Consider the following 18,482-nt stretch of genomic DNA (forward strand, 5'->3'; position numbering starts at 1 on the left):
AAGGAATTCTAGAGAGAAATGTACTAGCCAGTGTCAGAAAGCTTGGTCTCAGTCGCAGGTCATGGGTCTTGCAACAGGACAATGACCCAAAACACACCGCTAAAAACACCCAAGAATGGCTAAGAGGAAAAAATTGGACTATTCTAAAGTGGCCTTCTATGAGCCCTGACCTCAATCCTATTGAGCATCTTTGGAAGGAGCTGAAACATGCAGTCTGGAAAAGGCACCCTTCAAACCGGACACAACTGGAGCAGTTTGCTCATGAGGAGTGGGCCAAAATACCTGCTGAGAGGTGCAGATGTCTCATTGACAGTTACAGGAAGCGTTTGATTGCAGTGATTGCCTCAAAAGGTTGCGCAACAAAATATTAAGTTAGGGGTACCATCATTTTTGTCCATGCCTGTTTCATGAGTTTATTTTTTTACATAATTCTGTTGAAGCATGGTTGAAAAACAATGTCTGACTTTCATTGGTTAACATTTATAGAATTTTAATTTATTATTACTTTTGTCAGATTAAAGTTATTTCTGTGACCATTGTGACTTTTTCTTTCATTGACCAAAGGGTACCAACAATTTTGTCCACGTCTGTATATATATATATATATATATATATATATATATATCATTTTTTATAGTTTTTTTAAAACATATTTCACATTTCTGGTGGAACATAATATGTCCCCCCAACAGCCATAAAGGGACACTGACACTTTTTTATTTTTATTTTGCAGTGTTTCCTTTTTAAATTTTTATTTTATTTGTATTTTATATATATATATATATATATATTTATTTTTATTTTTTTATTAAATATATATATATATATATATATATATATATATACAGGTGAAACTCGAAAAATTAGAATATCGTGCAAAAGGCCATTTATTTTAGTACTGCAAATTAAAAGGAATTGCATTAATGCAGCTTAAAATTAGAATTTTGTGAAAAGGTTCAATATTCTAGGCTCAAAGTGTCACACTCTAGTCAGCTAATTAATCCATAGCCCCTGAGCAAAGGGTACCTCAAAATTGTGACTTTGGGGTTTCAGAAGCTATAAGCCATAATCATCCAAATTATAACAAATAAAGGCTTGAAATATCTCGCTTTGCATGTAATGAGTCTATCTCATATGTTAGTTTCACCTTTTAAGTTCCATTATTCAAATAAAGGAACTTTGCACAATATTCTAATTTTTCGAGTTTCACCTCTGTGTGTGTATATATATATATATATATATATAAAAAGAAAAATACAGGCGGCACCACCCTTAGTATGTGGGTGCAAAATCCAAGGACGGCAGCAGGTGCTTACCCCACGTTTGTAGATACAAAAAATTGGACTGCACTTCCAGCAATTCGTGAAGAAAATCTGAGTTTATTCACCCATCTTGTGGCAAAGCAACGTTTCGGCTCCAACTGAGCCTTTCTCAAGCCTTGAGAAAGGCTCAGTTGGAGCCGAAACGTTGCTTTGCCACAAGATGGGTGAATAAACTCAGATTTTCTTCACGAATTGCTGGAAGTGCAGTCCAATTTTTTGTATCTATATATATATATATATATATATATATATATATAGTACAGACCAAAAGTTTGGACACACCTTCTCATTCAAAGAGTTTTCTTTATTTTCATGACTAAGAAAATTGTAGATTCACACTTAAGGCATCAAAACTATGAATTAGCACATGTGGAATTATATACATAACAAAAAAGTTTGAAACAACTGAAAATATGTCATATTCTAGGTTCTTCAAAGTAGCCACCTTTTTCTTTGATTACTGCTTTGCACACTCTTGGCATTCTCTTGATGAGCTTCAAGAGGTAGTCACCTGAAATGGTCTTCCAACAGTCTTGAAGGAGTTCCCAGAGATGCTTAGCACTTGTTGGCCCTTTTGCCTTCACTCTGCGGTCCAGGTCACCCCAAACCATCTTGATTGGGTTCAGGTCTGGTGACTGTGGAGGCCAGGTCATCTGGCGCAGCACCCCATCACTCTCCTTCATGGTCAAATAGCCCTTACACAGCCTGGAGGTGTGTTTGGGGTCATTGTCCTGTTGAAAAATAAATGATGGTCCAACTAAATGCAAACCGGATGGAATAGCATGCCGCTGCACGATGCTGTGGTAGCCATGCTGGTTCAGTATGCCTTCAATTTTGAATAAATCCCCAACAGTGTCACCAGCAAAGCACCCCCACACCATCACATCTTCTCCTCCATGTTTCACGGTGGGAACCAGGCATGTAGAGTCCATCCGTTCACCTTTTCTGCGTCGCACAAAGACACAGTGGTTGGAACCAAAGATCTCAAATTTGGACTCATCAGACCAAAGCACAGATTTCCACTGGTCTAATGTCCATTCCTTGTGTTATTTAGCCCAAACAAGTCTATTCTGCTTGTTGCCTGTCCTTAGCAGTGGTTTCCTAGCAGATATTCTACCATGAAGGCCTGATTCACACAGTCTCCTCTTAACAGTTGTTCTAGAGATGTGTCTGCTGCTAGAACTCTGTGTGGCATTGACCTGGTCTCTAATCTAAGCTGCTGTTAACCTGCGATTTCTGAGGCTGGTGACTCGGATTAACTTATCCTCCGCAGCAGAGGTGACTCTTGGTCTTCCTTTCCTGGGGCGTTCCGCATGTGAGCCAGTTTCTTTGTAGCGCTTGATGGTTTTTGTGACTGCACTTGGGGACACTTTCAAAGTTTTCCCAATTTTTCGGACTGACTGACCTTCATTTCTTAAAGTAATGATGGCCACTCGTTTTTCTTTACTTAGCTGCTTTTTTCTTGCCATAATACAAATTCTAACAGTCTATTCAGTAGGACTATCAGCTGTGTATCCACCTGACCTCCACAATGCAACTGATGGTCCCAACCCCATTAATAAGGCAAGAAATCCCACTTATTAAACCTGACAGGGCACACCTGTGAAGTGAAAGGCATTTCAGGTGACTATCTCTTGAAGCTCATCAAGAGAATGCCAAGAGTGTGCAAAGCAGTAATCAAAGCAAAGGGTGGTTACTTTGAAGAACCTAGAATATGATTCAGTTGTTGAATATTTTCAGTTGTTTCACACTTTTTTGTTATGTATATAATTCCACATGTGCTAATTCATAGTTTTGATGCCTTCAGTGTGAATCTACAATTTTCATAGTCATGAAAATAAAGAAAACTCTGAATGAGAAGGTGTGTCTAAACTTTTGGTCTGTACTGTATATATTTATTTATTTACATTCATTTATTTATTTTTTGCCACATAATATGCCCCCCAAGAGGTCATTAAAAGATCTCTCGGGGACATGGACTTTTTAATTTTATTATTTCTTCAAATTTTGTTTTATATATATTTTTCGTCCCAAAAGGTCACTAAAAGACCATTGTGGCCCCCACAGGAGGCCCAGTTACAGCCGCTCCTGTGGGGGCTTTGTACAAGGCAGAGCTGGTTAGGGTCTACTGCTGTGCTCTGCTCCTAAGACACCCTGCGATTACATGATTGCTGGGTCCAGTGCCGCTTCCCGTTCACTGCATCTATCTGAGGAAGGGCAGAAGCGGTAATAAATTGTTTCTATCTTCTCCCCGATCCCTGCTGTCACTGACAGCCAGGGACCCGACCTGCTCCTGCCAGAATGCAGGAGCAGGAACTGTAATCCAGCATCATGCAGTGCACCAGGAATAAACATGCGATCTGCTGTGTTTCTGTCCAGCAGGGTGGTGGCCGCAAACCTTGGCTCTGTGAGCCACAGGTTGTGCACCCCTGCTCTAGATTAGATTCTGAACTGTTATTTTTCTGTGTCTGCCTCTCCTAACACACACTGAGTTAGCGCAGTGACGATAGGGTAGGTGTAACCCGGTAGGAGGAGCTAGAATTATTTTGTGCTTGCTGCCAACCTCTTGGTGGAAACACTCTAGTACCCAAGGTGCCTATGTTCCCCAATGAACATGGCAAGAAAAAGATCTTACAGTGAGTAATCGCCTTTTTTTCATCAAAAAACAGTAGGCATATATTCCTTTTAAAGTCTGTAATAAATATTGTAAAGTCCACACAAAGAGTGTTTTGATTTTTTAATAGTTTGTAGCCTTTTGGGGTCAGTGGCACATATCAACATGCAGCATTCTCTATGCACTTACGTATGACCTTTTTTTACCTGACATTTTTCACAACAGTTCAAAAACGTCTTGCAAAATGTCAAACATAAAATAAAAAAATTACCAAAACGCCTTTTAAAGAAAAATTCAATTAAAAGCTCTTGCATGCTTATATGGGATTTTTACATGTATTTTATAACTCAGGAAAATAAGCGTTTGTGAAGGAACCTTTATGGAGGCAAGGATTATGAAGCCCCACAAGAGAAGGCAGTTCATGCCATTACTAAGGAAGATCACTGAAATGCATTATTTTTCTTCTACAGAGGGACCTCGCGGTCCAAAATCGTTTACGGCACTTTCTTCGTTACAGTTTCGTGGTAGAAAGGAACTCCAAAGTGAAACTTTGTCATGGGATTGCAAAGTAGAAAATAGCCAGACTGAAAGAGTAAGTTTGTAGAAAAGATCCATAAACTGTGAAATCTCCTTTATATTATCACATCACTAAAATATCTTAAACCACACCTTTTATTTATACTCACACCCAAAATAACAATGGGCTTGGAAGTTGTAGAATCGAATTTTCAAGTGTTGGTGTGTTATATAGGAAATTGCCACCAGCAGTTTGAAGACAAAGCAGGAGAATAAATTACTCAGGGTGAAGATTAAGGAAGAGGAAACACCTACAGTTATTAGTCCAGGTGAGGAATAACCTGTGTAGAGATGTTCAGTTGCTTCTGTTTTCTCTAAGGTTGGGATTGAACATGATGGGTAAATCCACATATCATCTTATAGATTTAGAATAACCTGCCTTTTATGTCATTACTATGTTTGCTTTGTACAAACCGGATTCCCAAAAAGTTGGGACACTATACAAATCGTGAATAAAAACTGAATGCAATGATGTGGAGGTGCCAACTTCTAATATTTTATTCAGAATAGAACATAAATCACGGAACAAAAGTTTAAACTGAAAAAATGTACCATTTTAAGGGAAAAATATGTTGAATCAGAATTTTATGGTGTCAACAAATCCCCAAAAAGTTGGGACAAGGCCATTTTCACCACTGAGTCGCATCTCCCCTTCTTCTTACAACACTCAACAGACGTCTAGGGACCGAGGAGACCAGTTTCTCAAGTTTAGAAATAGGAATGCTCTCCCATTCTTGTCTAATACAGGCCTCTAACTGTTCAATCATCTTGGGCCTTCTTTGTTGCACCTTCCTCTTTATGATGCGCCAAATGTTCTCTATAGGTGAAAGATCTGGACTGCAGACTGGCCATTTCAGTACCCGGATCCTTCTCCTACGCAGCCATGATGTTGTGATTGATGCAGAATGTGGTCTGGCATTATCTTGTTGAAAAATGCAGGGTCTTCCCTGAAAGAGATGACGTCTGGATGGGAGCATATGTTGTTCTAGAACCTGAATATATTTTTCTGCATTGATGGTGCCTTTCCAGACATGCAAGCTGCCCATGCCACACGCACTCATGCAACCCCATACCATCAGAGATGCAAGCTTCTGAACTGAGCGTTGATAACAACTTGGGTTGTCCTTGTCCTCTTTGGTCCGGATGACATAGCGTCCCAGATTTCCAAAAAGAACTTTGAATCGTGACTCGTCTGACCACAGAACAGTCTTCCATTTTGCCACACTCCATTTTAAATGATCCCTGGCCCAGTGAAAACGCCTGAGCTTGTGGATCTTGCTTAGAAATGGCTTCTTCTTTGCACTGTAGAGTTTCAGCTGGCAACGGCGGATTGTGTTCACTGACAATGGTTTCTGGAAGTATTCCTGAGCCCATTCTGTGATTTCCTTTACAGTAGCATTCCTGTTTGTGGTGCAGTGTCGTTTAAGGGCCCGGAGATCACGGGCATCTAGTATGGTTTTACGGCCTTGACCCTTACGCACAGAGATTGTTCCAGATTCTCTGAATCTTCGGATGATGTTATGCACAGTTGATGATGATAGATGCAAAGTCTTTGCAATTTTTCGCTGGGTAACACCTTTCTGATATTGCTCCACTATCTTTCTGCGCAACATTGTGGGAATTGGTGATCCTCTACCGATCTTGGCTTCTGAGAGACACTGCCACTCTGAGAAGCTCTTTTTATACCCAGTCATGTTGCCAATTGACCTAATTAGTGTTAATTGGTCTTCCAGCTCTTCGTTATGCCCAAATTTACTTTTTCCAGCCTCTTATTGCTACTTGTCCCAACTTTTTGGGGATTTGTTGACACCGTGAAAATTTGAATCAAAGTATTTTTCCTTTAAGATGATACATTTACTCGGATTAAACATTTGATCTGTCATCTACGTTCTATTACAAATAAAATACTGACATTTGCCATCTCCACATCATTGCATTCAGTTTTTATTCACAATTTGTTTAGTGTCCCGAACCTTTTTGGAATCCGGTTTGTAGTCTTCGCTAGATATTAACCATTAGTGTTCTATAGACTGATCCAGAATATAATTTCAGCAATTTGGTTGTGTAAAGACCTGTTCACATGGCATCTATAGACCTTGGAAATTTGATGCAGATACAAAACACTTTCTGATACGTTTCAGATGCAGAAACAAAAGGAAATAACAGTGGGTATAGGCCTCCAGAAGACATCCTATTAACCAGAGAACCTCCTTATTATGACATGGATATCTTGGTAGGTTGACTTTAGTGAATATTGGACATGGACTTAAGCACTTATGGGAGTTGTTTTTTTTCCTACAAAAGCTTAAGTAAAAATAGCGTTAAAGGCTATGTACACCTTATGGGGGCAATTTTTTATGATCGCATTGTCACGGAAGGTGTACAGAAAACTAGAAGACACAAAATGAAGATCCGACTGACTGGATCCAAAACTAAGGAACAAAATGGAGAGCCCTGCATCAGACCTGGCTCTCTCCCTAACTGCTCAGCCTATGCGAAAATCCCAATGGTAGATGATCGCATATCCTCGTACCTCGACTGTATAACACCTGAACACCCTATAATAGTGAGGGGACACGACCACCGGCTCCCTACACTTGATACGGAGGGAGTCAGGGTCACCTGGGATCCAGCAAACAGGAAAACACAAATGAACGAACAAAACCTATCTGTAGAAGACTCAGTAGTAGGATCAGCATGCACACACTCCAGGAAGTAATATAAACCGCAAAGTGATGCAGTATGGGGAGGGATTTAAAGGGATGCAATCAGTGCAACTACATGACAGCTGAGAGAGGCTAACGAGATGAGAAAATGAAAGCAAAACAAAAGGAACCTCAAGGAGGAGGTTCTGAAGGACGTTTGTCAGAGCTTCTCAGATGTCTGGTGGTGACAGTACCCCTCCTTCTACGAGTGGACTCCGGATACTCAGAGCCCACCTTCTCAGGATGGGACTTATGGAAAGCCCTGATGAGACGAGTGGCCTTAATGTCCGTCACTGGGACCCACATCCTCTCCTCAGGACCATAACCCTCCCAATGAACGAGGTACTGGAGAGAACCGCGGACAACACGAGAATCCACAATCCTAGAGACCTGAAATTCAAGATTACCATCAACCACAATCGGAGTAGGAGGCCAAGACGAGGGTACAATGGGTTGGACATAAGGTTTTAATAAGGACTTATGAAAAACATTATGGATCTTCTAAGTCTGAGGAAGATCAAGACGGTAGGCAACAGGATTGATGACGGACAAGATTTTGTAAGGCCCAATAAACTTAGGACCCAACTTCCAGGAAGGAACCATCAATTTGATATTCTTAGTAGACAACCACACCAGATCACCAACATTCAGGTCCGGACCAGGCACACGTCTCTTATCCGCCACACGTTTATATCTCTCACTCGTGCTCTTTAGATTATCCTGAATCTTTTGCCAAATAGATGACAAAGACGAGGAGAATCTGTCCTCATCAGGTAAACCAGAAGACCCCTCTCCAGAGAATGTCCCAAACTGCGGATGAAACCCATATGCACCAAAAAATAGTGACTTATCAGAGGACTCCTGACGACGGTTATTTAAAGCAAATTCAGCAAGGGACAAAAAAGAACACCAATCCTCCTGATTCTCCACCACAAAACAGTGCAGATATGTCTCCAGATTCTGATTGACGCGCTCTGTCTGACCATTTGACTGCGGGTGGAAAGCAGAAGAAAATGACAACCGAACCCCCAAGCGAGAACAGAAAGCCTTCCAGAATCTGGAAACAAACTGTGTGCCCCTATCAGAGACTATGTCTGAAGGAATACCATGCAATTTGACAATGTGATCAATAAATGCCTGCGGCAGCGTCTTAGCATTGGGCAAGCCAGGAAAAGGAATGAAATGCACCATTTTGCTAAAACGGTCCGACACCACCAGAATCACAGTCTTCCCTGAGGAACGAGGCAGGTCCGTAATGAAGTCCATGGACAGATGTGTCCAAGGACGGGAAGGAATGGGTAACGGAAGGAGAGGACCTGATGGCCGTGAATGAGGGACTTTGGCACAAGCGCAGGTCTCGCAGGCTGCCACAAAACCCTCAACCGACTTACGAAGCGCCGGCCACTAGAATCTCCGAGCGATGAGATCCACTGTGGCTCTTGCCCCCGGGTGCCCAGCAAGGACAGTATTGTGGTGTTCCTTAAAAATCTTGTGTCTTAAAGCGAGAGGCACAAACAACCTCCCAGGAGGACAAAGATCAGGAGCCTCTGACTGGGCTACCTGAACCTCTGCCTCCAATTCAGGATAAAGAGCAGAGACCACCACACCTTCAGCCAAAATGGGACCCGGGTCTTCAAAATTCCCACCTCCCGGAAAACAACGTGACAGGGCATCCACCTTCACATTCTTAGCCCCAGGGCGGAACGTGACAACAAAATTAAACCTTGAAAAGAACAAAAACCATCTGGCCTGTCTCGGGTTCAGACGCTTGGCTGAGTCCAAGTAGGCCAGATTCTTATGGTCAGTAAACACGGTAATAGGGTGTCTGGCTCCCTCTAGCCAATGGCGCCATTCTTCAAAAGCCAACTTGATGGCCAACAACTCCCTATCTCCCACATCGTAATTTCTCTCTGCGGAGGAGAGTTTCTTCGAGAAAAAGGCACATGGTCGCCATTTGGCAGGAGAGGGACCCTGAGACAAGACCGCCCCCACACCCACCTCAGAAGCATCAACCTCAACTATGAAGGGTGGAAAATATCAGGTTGTACCAAAATGGGAGCGGAAGCAAAACTCTCCTTGATATAAGAAAAGGCCTTACGCGCCTCTACCGACCAGGGGGGAAAATCTACCCCCTTTCTGGTCATATCAGTGAGTGGTTTAACAACAGAGGAATAATTCAAAATAAACTTCCTGTAATAATTGGCAAAACCCAAAAAACGCATCAGCGCCTTCTGATTCTCAGGAAGCTCCCACTCAAGCACAGCACGGACCTTCTCGGGGTCCATGCGAAAACCAGAAGCGGAGAGAAGAAACCCCAGAAATTGAATTTCTGGAACCGCAAACACACATTTTTCCAGTTTAGCGTACAATTTATTCTCCCGCAGGATGAGCAAGACCTGACGTAAGTGTTCCTTATGAGTTTTGTAATCAGGAGAAAAAATCTAAATGTCATCTAGATACACTAATACAAATTTCCCCATTAAATGATAAAAAATGCTGTTCACAAAATGCTGAAAGACGGCTGGAGCATTCATCAAACCAAAAGGCATAACCAAATTCTCAAAATGGCCCTCAGGGGTATTGAAGGCCGTCTTCCATTCGTCTCCTTCTCTGACCCTGACCAGGTTGTATGCCCCTCTTAGATCCAACTTGGAAAAAACTTTAGCCCCAACAATCTGGTTAAACAGGTCCGGGATCAGAGGAAGCGGATAAGGGTCGCGAATTGTGATACTGTTCAGCTCCCTGAAATCCAGACATGGTCTTAAAGAACCATCTTTTTTCTTAACAAAGAAAAAAACAGCGGCAACAGGTGACTTCGAGGGTCGTATGTGTCCCTTTCTCAGACTCTCAGAGATATAAGCACGCATAGCGACCCTTTCAGGTTGGGAGAGATTGTATAAATTAGATTTAGGCAGCTTGGCAGCCTGGGGTGAGATTAATAGGGCAATCGTACTCCCTGTGCGGGGGCAAGTCCTGAACACCACTCTCGGAGAACACATCCGAAAATTCAAAGAGAAAAGATGGTACAGTCTTAGTAGAAACCTCAGAAACAGATGTCGTGAGGCAATTCTCTCTGCAAAAGTCACTCCAACCATTTATTTGCCTCGCTTGCCAATCAATGGTGGGGTTATGTTTAGTGAGCCAGGGTAACCCCAACACTAGAGGAGTAGGCAACCCGCTTAGGACGAAACATGACACATCCTCAACATGAGTATCACTCACAATCAAACGGATATTGTGAACGATATTGTGTAACGATTTCTTAGAAAGTGGAACGGAATCAATAGCAAAAACAGGTATATCCTTTTCCAAAGCGCATACCTGGAAACCATGAGTTATAGCAAATTGACTATCAATGAGATTGACATCTGCTCCACTATCTACAAACATCTCACAAAAAATGTTCCTGCTCTCTAGCGCCACCCTGGCAGGTAGGACAAAACGGGAACTACAAGCAAACAGAAAACCTTCAATTTCCGCATCAACCTTGCCAATAGTAACAGATGGAACATTTTTAGAGGATTTTTTTCTTTTTGTTTCTTTATTACTCTCAAAAAACTGACTGAATCTCCTAGAGGGACAAACATTTGCCAAATGATTTATACCTCCACAACAGAAACAAACCTTCCTATGAGAGCTGAATCCTCTATTGTCAGAGGCAAGCAAACCCAGCTGCATGGGCCCCTGCTCAGAAGGGATTGAGAGCGACTGAGACCCCTGTGCACTGAATGAGACCGCCACACTGTCTTTGGACTGAGTATGACAGGAAGGAGTGATCTCTCCTCTCTCTCTAAGACGCCTGTCAATACTAACGGCCCGAGACATGGCAGAGTCCAAGGAGGTAGGTCTCTCATGAAAGGCAAATGCATCTTTCAATCCCTCTGAAAGACCATGGCAAAATTTACTTTGGAGTGCAGCATCATTCCAACCAGTATCAGCTGCCCATCTCCGAAATTCTGAGCAGTATATCTCTGCGGATTGTTTACCCTGACATAAAAGACGTAGTCTAGACTCAGCCAGAGCAATACGATCCGGATCATCATATATCTGACCCAGGGCTAAAAATAATTCATCCACTGAACAGAGGGGCCGTGCCCCCACCGGCAGCGAAAAGGCCCAGGACTGAACGTTATCCCTGAGCAGCGAGATAATGATCCCCACCCTCCGCTCCTCATCACCAGAGGAATGGGGAAGTAGGCGAAAATGGAGTTTGCAAGCCTCTCTAAAACAAACAAAATTCTCACTACCCCCGGAGAACGTATCCGGGAGCGAGATCTTAGGCTCAGAACAAACTCCATGAACGCAAGCTGAACCGGTCACCTGAAACTGAGAAAGTGTCTTACGGAGATCTGCTACCTCCAATGAAAGACCCTGCATGCGTTCAGTCAAAAGTGAAACCGGATCCATGCTTGAGACGGTTTTGTCAGTTTATAATGTCACGGAAGGTGTACAGAAAACTAGAAGACACAAAATGAAGATCCGACTGACTGGATCCAAAACTAAGGAACAAAAGGGAGAGCCCTGCATCAGACCTGGCTCTCTCCCTAACTGCTCAGCCTATGCGAAAATCCCAATGGTAGATGATCGCATATCCTCGTACCTCAACTGTATAACACCTGAACACCCTATAATAGTGAGGGGACACGACCACCGGCTCCCTACACTTGATACGGAGGGAGTCAGGGTCACCTGGGATCCAGCAAACAGGAAAACACAAATGAACGAACAAAACTTATCTGTAGAAGACTCAGTAATAGGATCAGCATGCACACACTCCAGGAAGGAATATAAACCGCAAAGTGATGCAGTATGGGGAGGGATTTAAAGGGATGCAATCAGTGCAACTACATGACAGCTGAGAGAGGCTAATGAGATGAGAAAATGAAAGCAAAACAAAAGGAACCTCAAGGAGGAGGTTCTGAAGGACGTCTGTCAGAGCTTCTCAGATGTCTGGTGGTGACATGCATTGTACTGATTTGAGCTAAATATAATTTTTTTATTGGTCTTTATTACAAATATGGACCCCTTTTTTCTGTACAGAGCTGAGATGCTCTAAATAGAGGGATCTGAATTTTCTCTCTGCTCCATCAGCCACCTTGTCAGACGGACTCATTTCTGCACTGACATTATAAAGTAAATTAGAGTTGAGGGTTATAAGATGACCAGCACAAAGTGAATGTAAAAAGTAGGATTCACACAGCTAGACAAACAGTTACCCTTTGTGACAGAGTGGCTCAATATTTTTAATAAAGATCAATTGAAAAAAATATTTTTAGCCCAAAATGAGTAAAATGCAATAATACAAAAATTGCCTCAGAAGGTGTACATAGCCTCTAAAGTTTGCATTCTGATGCTCTATAACACCTGTTAATTTACCATTAGGCAAACAATACACCATAGGTATGTTAACACAGTAAACTTCTCTAAAATCAGCAACGAAATTCACGGCAGAAATCCGATGCTGACCTTCTACATTCTGCCATAGATTTCCAGCTGTACATGCTACTGATCCATATGCAGGTTCAGTGGAGCTAATCTGCTCGTGCCTACCCCACAGAAGCATGCCACTTTTTTATGCAACTTGGATTTAAATCCTATACTACAGCATGGATTTTAATCAAATTCTACTCCACAAAATACATACCAAAATCTGCCTTGTGAACATACCCTAATAGTGCCATTGCTTGTGTAGCAGGAAACAGTTTCAGAATTTTTATTGTGCCGTTCTGTGCATATAAAATCATATTTGATGTCAGTAATAAATCATTATCGGTATATGTGTGAATATGGACTGGCCAGAAAGGGTTCCTCCTTTACAACAGTTTTATTTTCAGAAACCTGAAGACCATTCACATGATGGATCAGAAGATGAAGAAGAGGAAGAAGAAGAGGACTGGCTTTTGGTTAAAATTAAAGAGGAAAATGTTCCCACAGAAATCACCTCTGGTGAGTGAATAAGCAAAATAATGGGTCTTATGTAACATCTATGGTACAGGTATGAAAAATGGCACATGTAAGTTGCAAATATAAACCTCAGAATATCCACCAGATTAATGCAATGTGCTATTATTGGTTAAATGTAATAACTTGTATATTTCGTGTATATTTTGGTCTTTTGCTTTTTTCCTTTGGGCAGAACAATTTGATCAGTACTTACAAGAACTGCAGCAGAGTAAGCAGACAAGCAGGCGGATGTCAGTAAGTACAGATATTCCAGACAGAGTGCATGTTTTCCCCTACCTGTGGTTCTAAATAATTGTTTATATGTATATTTTTCAAGGATGCAGGGCCATCTTCATCTGACAAGCGCATTAAACGTGAGTATTTACGGCTCTGATTTTTTAAATAAAATTCCAAGTAAGTTTAACTTTCTACATATACACTACGTGCAGAATTATTAGGCAAATGAGTATTTTGACCACATCATCCTCTTTATACACGTTGTCTTACTCCAAGCTGTATAGGCTCAAAAGCCTACTACCAATTAAGCATATTAGGTGATGTGCATCTCTGTAATGAGAAGGTGTGTGGTCTAATGACATCAACACCCTATATCAGGTGTGCATAATTATTAGGCAACTTCCTTTCCTTTGGCAAAATGGGTCAAAAGAAGGACTTGACAGGCTCAGAAAAGTCTAAAATAGTGAGATATCTTGCAGAGGGATGCAGCACTCTTAAAATTGCAAAGCTTCGGAAGCGTGATCATCGAACAATCAAGCGTTTCATTCAAAATAGTCAACAGGGTCGCAAGAAGCGTGTGGAAAAACCAAGGCGCAAAATAACTGCCCATGAACTGAGAAAAGTCAAGCGTGCAGCTGCCAAGATGCCACTTGCCACCAGTTTGGCCATATTTCAGAGCTGCAACATCACTGGAGTGCCCAAAAGCACAAGGTGTGCAATACTCAGAGACATGGGCTGGTATCATCAAAGATGAGCTTGTGGGGCCTTTTCAGGTTGAAGATGGAGTCAAGCTCAACTCCCAGTCCTACTGCCAGTTTCTGGAGGACACCTTCTTCAAGCAGTGGTACAGGAAGAAGTCTGCATCCTTCAAGAAAAACATGATTTTCATGCAGGACAATGCTCCATCACACGCGTCCAAGTACTCCACAGCGTGGCTGGCAAGAAAGGGTATAAAAGAAGAAAATCTAATGACATGGCCTCCTTGTTCACCTGATCTGAACCCCATTGAGAACCTTGGTCCATCATCAAATGTGAGATTTACAAGGAGGGAAAACAGTACACCTCTCTGAACAGTGTCTGGGAAGCTGTGGTTGCTGCTGCACGCAATGTTGATGGTGAACAGATCAAAACACTGACAGAATCCATGGATGGCAGGCTTTTGAGTGTCCTTGCAAAGAAAGGTGGCTATATTGGTCACTGATTTGTTTTTGTTTTGTTTTTGAATGTCAGAAATGTATATTTGTGAATGTTGAGATGTTATATTGGTTTCACTGGTAAAAATAAATAATTGAAATGGGTATATATTTGTTTTTTGTTAAGTTGCCTAATAATTATGCACAGTAATAGTCACCTGCACACACAGAAATCCCCCTAAAATAGCTAAAACTAAAAACAAACTAAAAACTACTTCCAAAAATATTCAGCTTTGATATTAATGAGTTTTTTGGGTTCATTGAGAACATGGTTGTTGTTCAATAATAAAATTAATCCTCAAAAATACAACTTGCCTAATAATTCTGCACTCCCTGTACACAATTAGACATATTGTCACCACTAATGTGTACTTATTTATCCATTCAGCACTGTAAGTGGGGTTTTTAAAGTACCATATTTTTCACTCTATAAAATGCACCTGACCATAAGACGCAACTAGTTTTTAGAGGAGGAAAATAAGGGAAAAAAGTTTATCAGATGTCAGATCAGATCCCCCAATCATCATCAGACCTTAAAGGGGTTGTCTCATCTCAGACAATGAGGGCATATTGCTAGGACAGTACAGTGGTGATCTATTCTATGACATTACAGCACATGAATTATATAAACAATGATGTCACAGTAATAATCTATTCTATGATATTAGAGCACAGGAAGAATATAAACAGTGATGTCACAGTACAGTGATAATCTATTCGATAATATTAGAGCATAGGAAGAATATAAACAGTGATGTTGCAGTACAGTGATAATCTATTAAATGACATTAGAGCACAGGAATAATGTAAACAGTGATGTCACATTACAGGAATAATATATTATATGACATTAGAGCACAGGAATAATATAAACTGTGATGTCACAATACAGGGATAAACTGTTCTATGACATTAGAACACAGGAATGATATAAACAGTGATGTCACAGTACATGGATAATACATCTTATGACGAGAGCACAGGAATAATATAAACAGTGATGTCACAGTACAGGGATAATCTGTTCTATGACATTAGAGCACAGGAATAATATAAACAGTGATTAGGGACGAGCAAATTTCATGTAATGAAATTAGTTTTCTCTTCATTTGGTGGTAAAAGCAGGAATAATCTATTCTATGACATTGGTACACAGGAATAATATAAACAGTGATGTCACAGTACAGAAATAATCTATTCTATGACAAGAGTGTTTCTTCAGGGAGGAACAAAAATAGCAAACTTCAAAAAAGCTAAATTTAGCCAACTAAAAGAGGCCATAGGCCTAACTAACTGGGACAAAGTCCTCAAAAATAAAAATACAGCCACAAAATAGGATATTTTAAAATCATCCTAAAATCTAATTGTGAGAGGTACATACCTTATGGGAATAAAAGGTTAAGGAACAAGAAAAAAACTATGTGGATAAATAGAACTGTAAAGAAAGCAATAAATTACAAAAAGAAAGCATTTAAATCACTAAAACAGGAGGGCAGCGAGGAAGCACTGAAAAACTATAAGGAAAAAAATAGAATATGTAAAAAACAAATAAAGGCAGCCAAACTAAAGACCGAGACATTGCCAAAGAGAGCAAAACTAACCCTAAAATGTTTTTCAATTATATAAATGGTAAAAAGTATAAATCTGAAGGTGTTGGCCCTCTACAGAGTAATGAGCGGGGGTTGCAGAGAGCGATGAGGAGAAAGCAAAGTTATTAAATATTTTTATTTTCCTCAGTGAATACAGTGGAGGAAAACTGTCAGATGAAATGCAGAATATAAAAGTTAATTCCCCATTAAAAGTGCCCTGTCTGACCCAGGAACAAGTACAGCGGCCTCTAAAAAAGATTAAAATAGATTAAAATCGCCAGGACCAGATGGCATACACCCTCGTATCATAAGAGAATTAAGTAATGTCATAGCCAGACCCTTATTTCTGATATTTAAGGACTCTATACTGACAGGGAGTGTTGCACAGGATTGGTGCATAGCAAATGTGGTGCCAATATTCAAAAAGGGTCCAAAAACAGAGCCAGGAAACTACAGGCCGGTAAGTTTAACATCTGTCGTGGGAAAACAGTTTGAAGGTTTTCTTAGAGATGCTATCTTGGAGTACCTCAAGGAAAATAAGCAAATAACGCCATATCAGCATGGCTTCATGAGGGATCGGTCATGTCAAACTAATTTAATCAGTTTCTATGAGGAGGTAAGTTCTAGACTTGACAGAGGCGAATCAATGGATGTCGTATATCTGGACTTTTCCAAAGCATTTGACACTGTACCGCATAAAAGGTTAGTATATAAAATGAGAATGCTTGGACTGGAGAAGATGTGTGTATGTGGGTAAGTAACTGGCTGAGTGATAGAAAACAGAGGGTGGTTATTAACGGTACACACTCAGATTGGGTCACTTTCACTAGTGGAGTACCTCAGGGGTCAGTATTGGGCCCTATTCTCTTCAATATATGTATTAATGATCTTGTAGAAGGCTTGCATAGTAAAATATAAAAAAAAATCAATGGAAATTAATGCCGAATCCGGCATTCCGGCAAGTGTTCAGAATTTTTGGCCGGAGAGAAAAATACAGCATCCTGCAGTATTTTCTCCGGCCAAAAAACATAAGAGGGACTGAACTGATGCATACTGAACGGAATGCCCTCTATTCAGAATGCATTAGGATAAATCAATACCGGAAAAGAAAAACGCTAGTGTGAAAGTACCCTAAACTGTGTAAAGTAATTGACACGGAAGAGGACAGTATACAGCTACAGATGGATCTGGATAGATTGGAGGCTTGGGCAGATAAGTGGCAGATGAGGTTTAACACTGACATATGTACGGTTATGCACATAGGAAGGAATAATGCAAGTCACCCGTACATACTAAATGGTAAAACACTGACATGGAAAAGGACCTTGGAATTTTAGTGAACAGCAAACTAAGCTGTAAAATCCAGCGTCGGGCAGCTGCATCAAAAGGGGCAAAGATGCCCGTGATGAGAACATAGTCCTACCACTTTACAAATCACTAGTCAGACCACACATGGAGTACTGTGTACAGTTCTGGGCTCCTGTGAACAAGGCAGACATAGCAGAGCTTATCAACATAGATTATCAACATTAGGGTTATTCACTTTAGAAAAAAGACGCCTGAGGGGAGATCTAATTTCTATGTATAAATATATCAGGTGTCAGTACAGAGATCTCTCCCATCATCTATTTATCCCCAGGACTGTAACTGTGACAAGGGGACATCCTCTACGTCTGGAGGAAAGAAGGTTTGTATACAAACATAGAAGAGGATTCTTTACGGTAAGAGTAGTGAGACTATGGAACTCTCTGCCTGAGGAGGTGGTGATGGTAAGTTCACTAAAAGAGTTCAAGAGGGGCCTGGATGTATTTCTGGAGTGTAATAGTATTACAGGCTATAGCTACTAGAGATGGGTTGTTGATCCAGGGAGTTATTCTGATTGACTAATTGGAGTCGGGAAGGAATTTTTTTTCTCCTTAAAGGGCTATTCCCATCTTAGACAATGGTGGCATATTGCTAGGATATGCCTCCATTGTCTCATATGTGCAGGTGGGACCTGCACCTATATTGAGAATGAGCTGGGAGCGCTATGGCTGAAGGACCACAGATTTGCCGGGGTCCGTCCATCACCAAGCGCTAATCCTCGCCTCTCCCATAGAAGTGAATGGGAGCATGCCGCGCATGCACGGCCCATGCTCCCATTCATTTCTATGGGGCATACTGCAATAGCCGAGCCAGCATGCGCAGTGCGCTTTCCTTCACTTTCGGGGCTCCATTCTCGATATAGGTGCGGGTCCCATCGGTGGGACCCGCACCTATAAGACAATGGGGGCATATCCTAGCGATATGCCCCCATTGTCTGA

General features: G+C 41.3%; 1 protein-coding gene across 1 annotated transcript in view; it reads left to right on the forward strand.

The window, feature by feature from the left end:
• LOC122939801 overlaps positions 1-18,482 on the forward strand; it is a 114,303-nt gene that overhangs the window by 65,724 nt on the left and 30,097 nt on the right. Inside the window, exons 6-11 of the mRNA XM_044295956.1 lie at positions 4,407-4,528; positions 4,688-4,781; positions 6,654-6,745; positions 13,052-13,163; positions 13,354-13,415; positions 13,498-13,534. Of these exons, the coding sequence (XP_044151891.1) occupies positions 4,407-4,528; positions 4,688-4,781; positions 6,654-6,745; positions 13,052-13,163; positions 13,354-13,415; positions 13,498-13,534 (519 nt within the window). The remainder of the gene's footprint in view (positions 1-4,406; positions 4,529-4,687; positions 4,782-6,653; positions 6,746-13,051; positions 13,164-13,353; positions 13,416-13,497; positions 13,535-18,482) is intronic.

Source organism: Bufo gargarizans, chromosome 6, assembly GCF_014858855.1.
Source record: "Bufo gargarizans isolate SCDJY-AF-19 chromosome 6, ASM1485885v1, whole genome shotgun sequence".
Taxonomy (NCBI): Eukaryota; Metazoa; Chordata; class Amphibia; order Anura; family Bufonidae; genus Bufo; species Bufo gargarizans.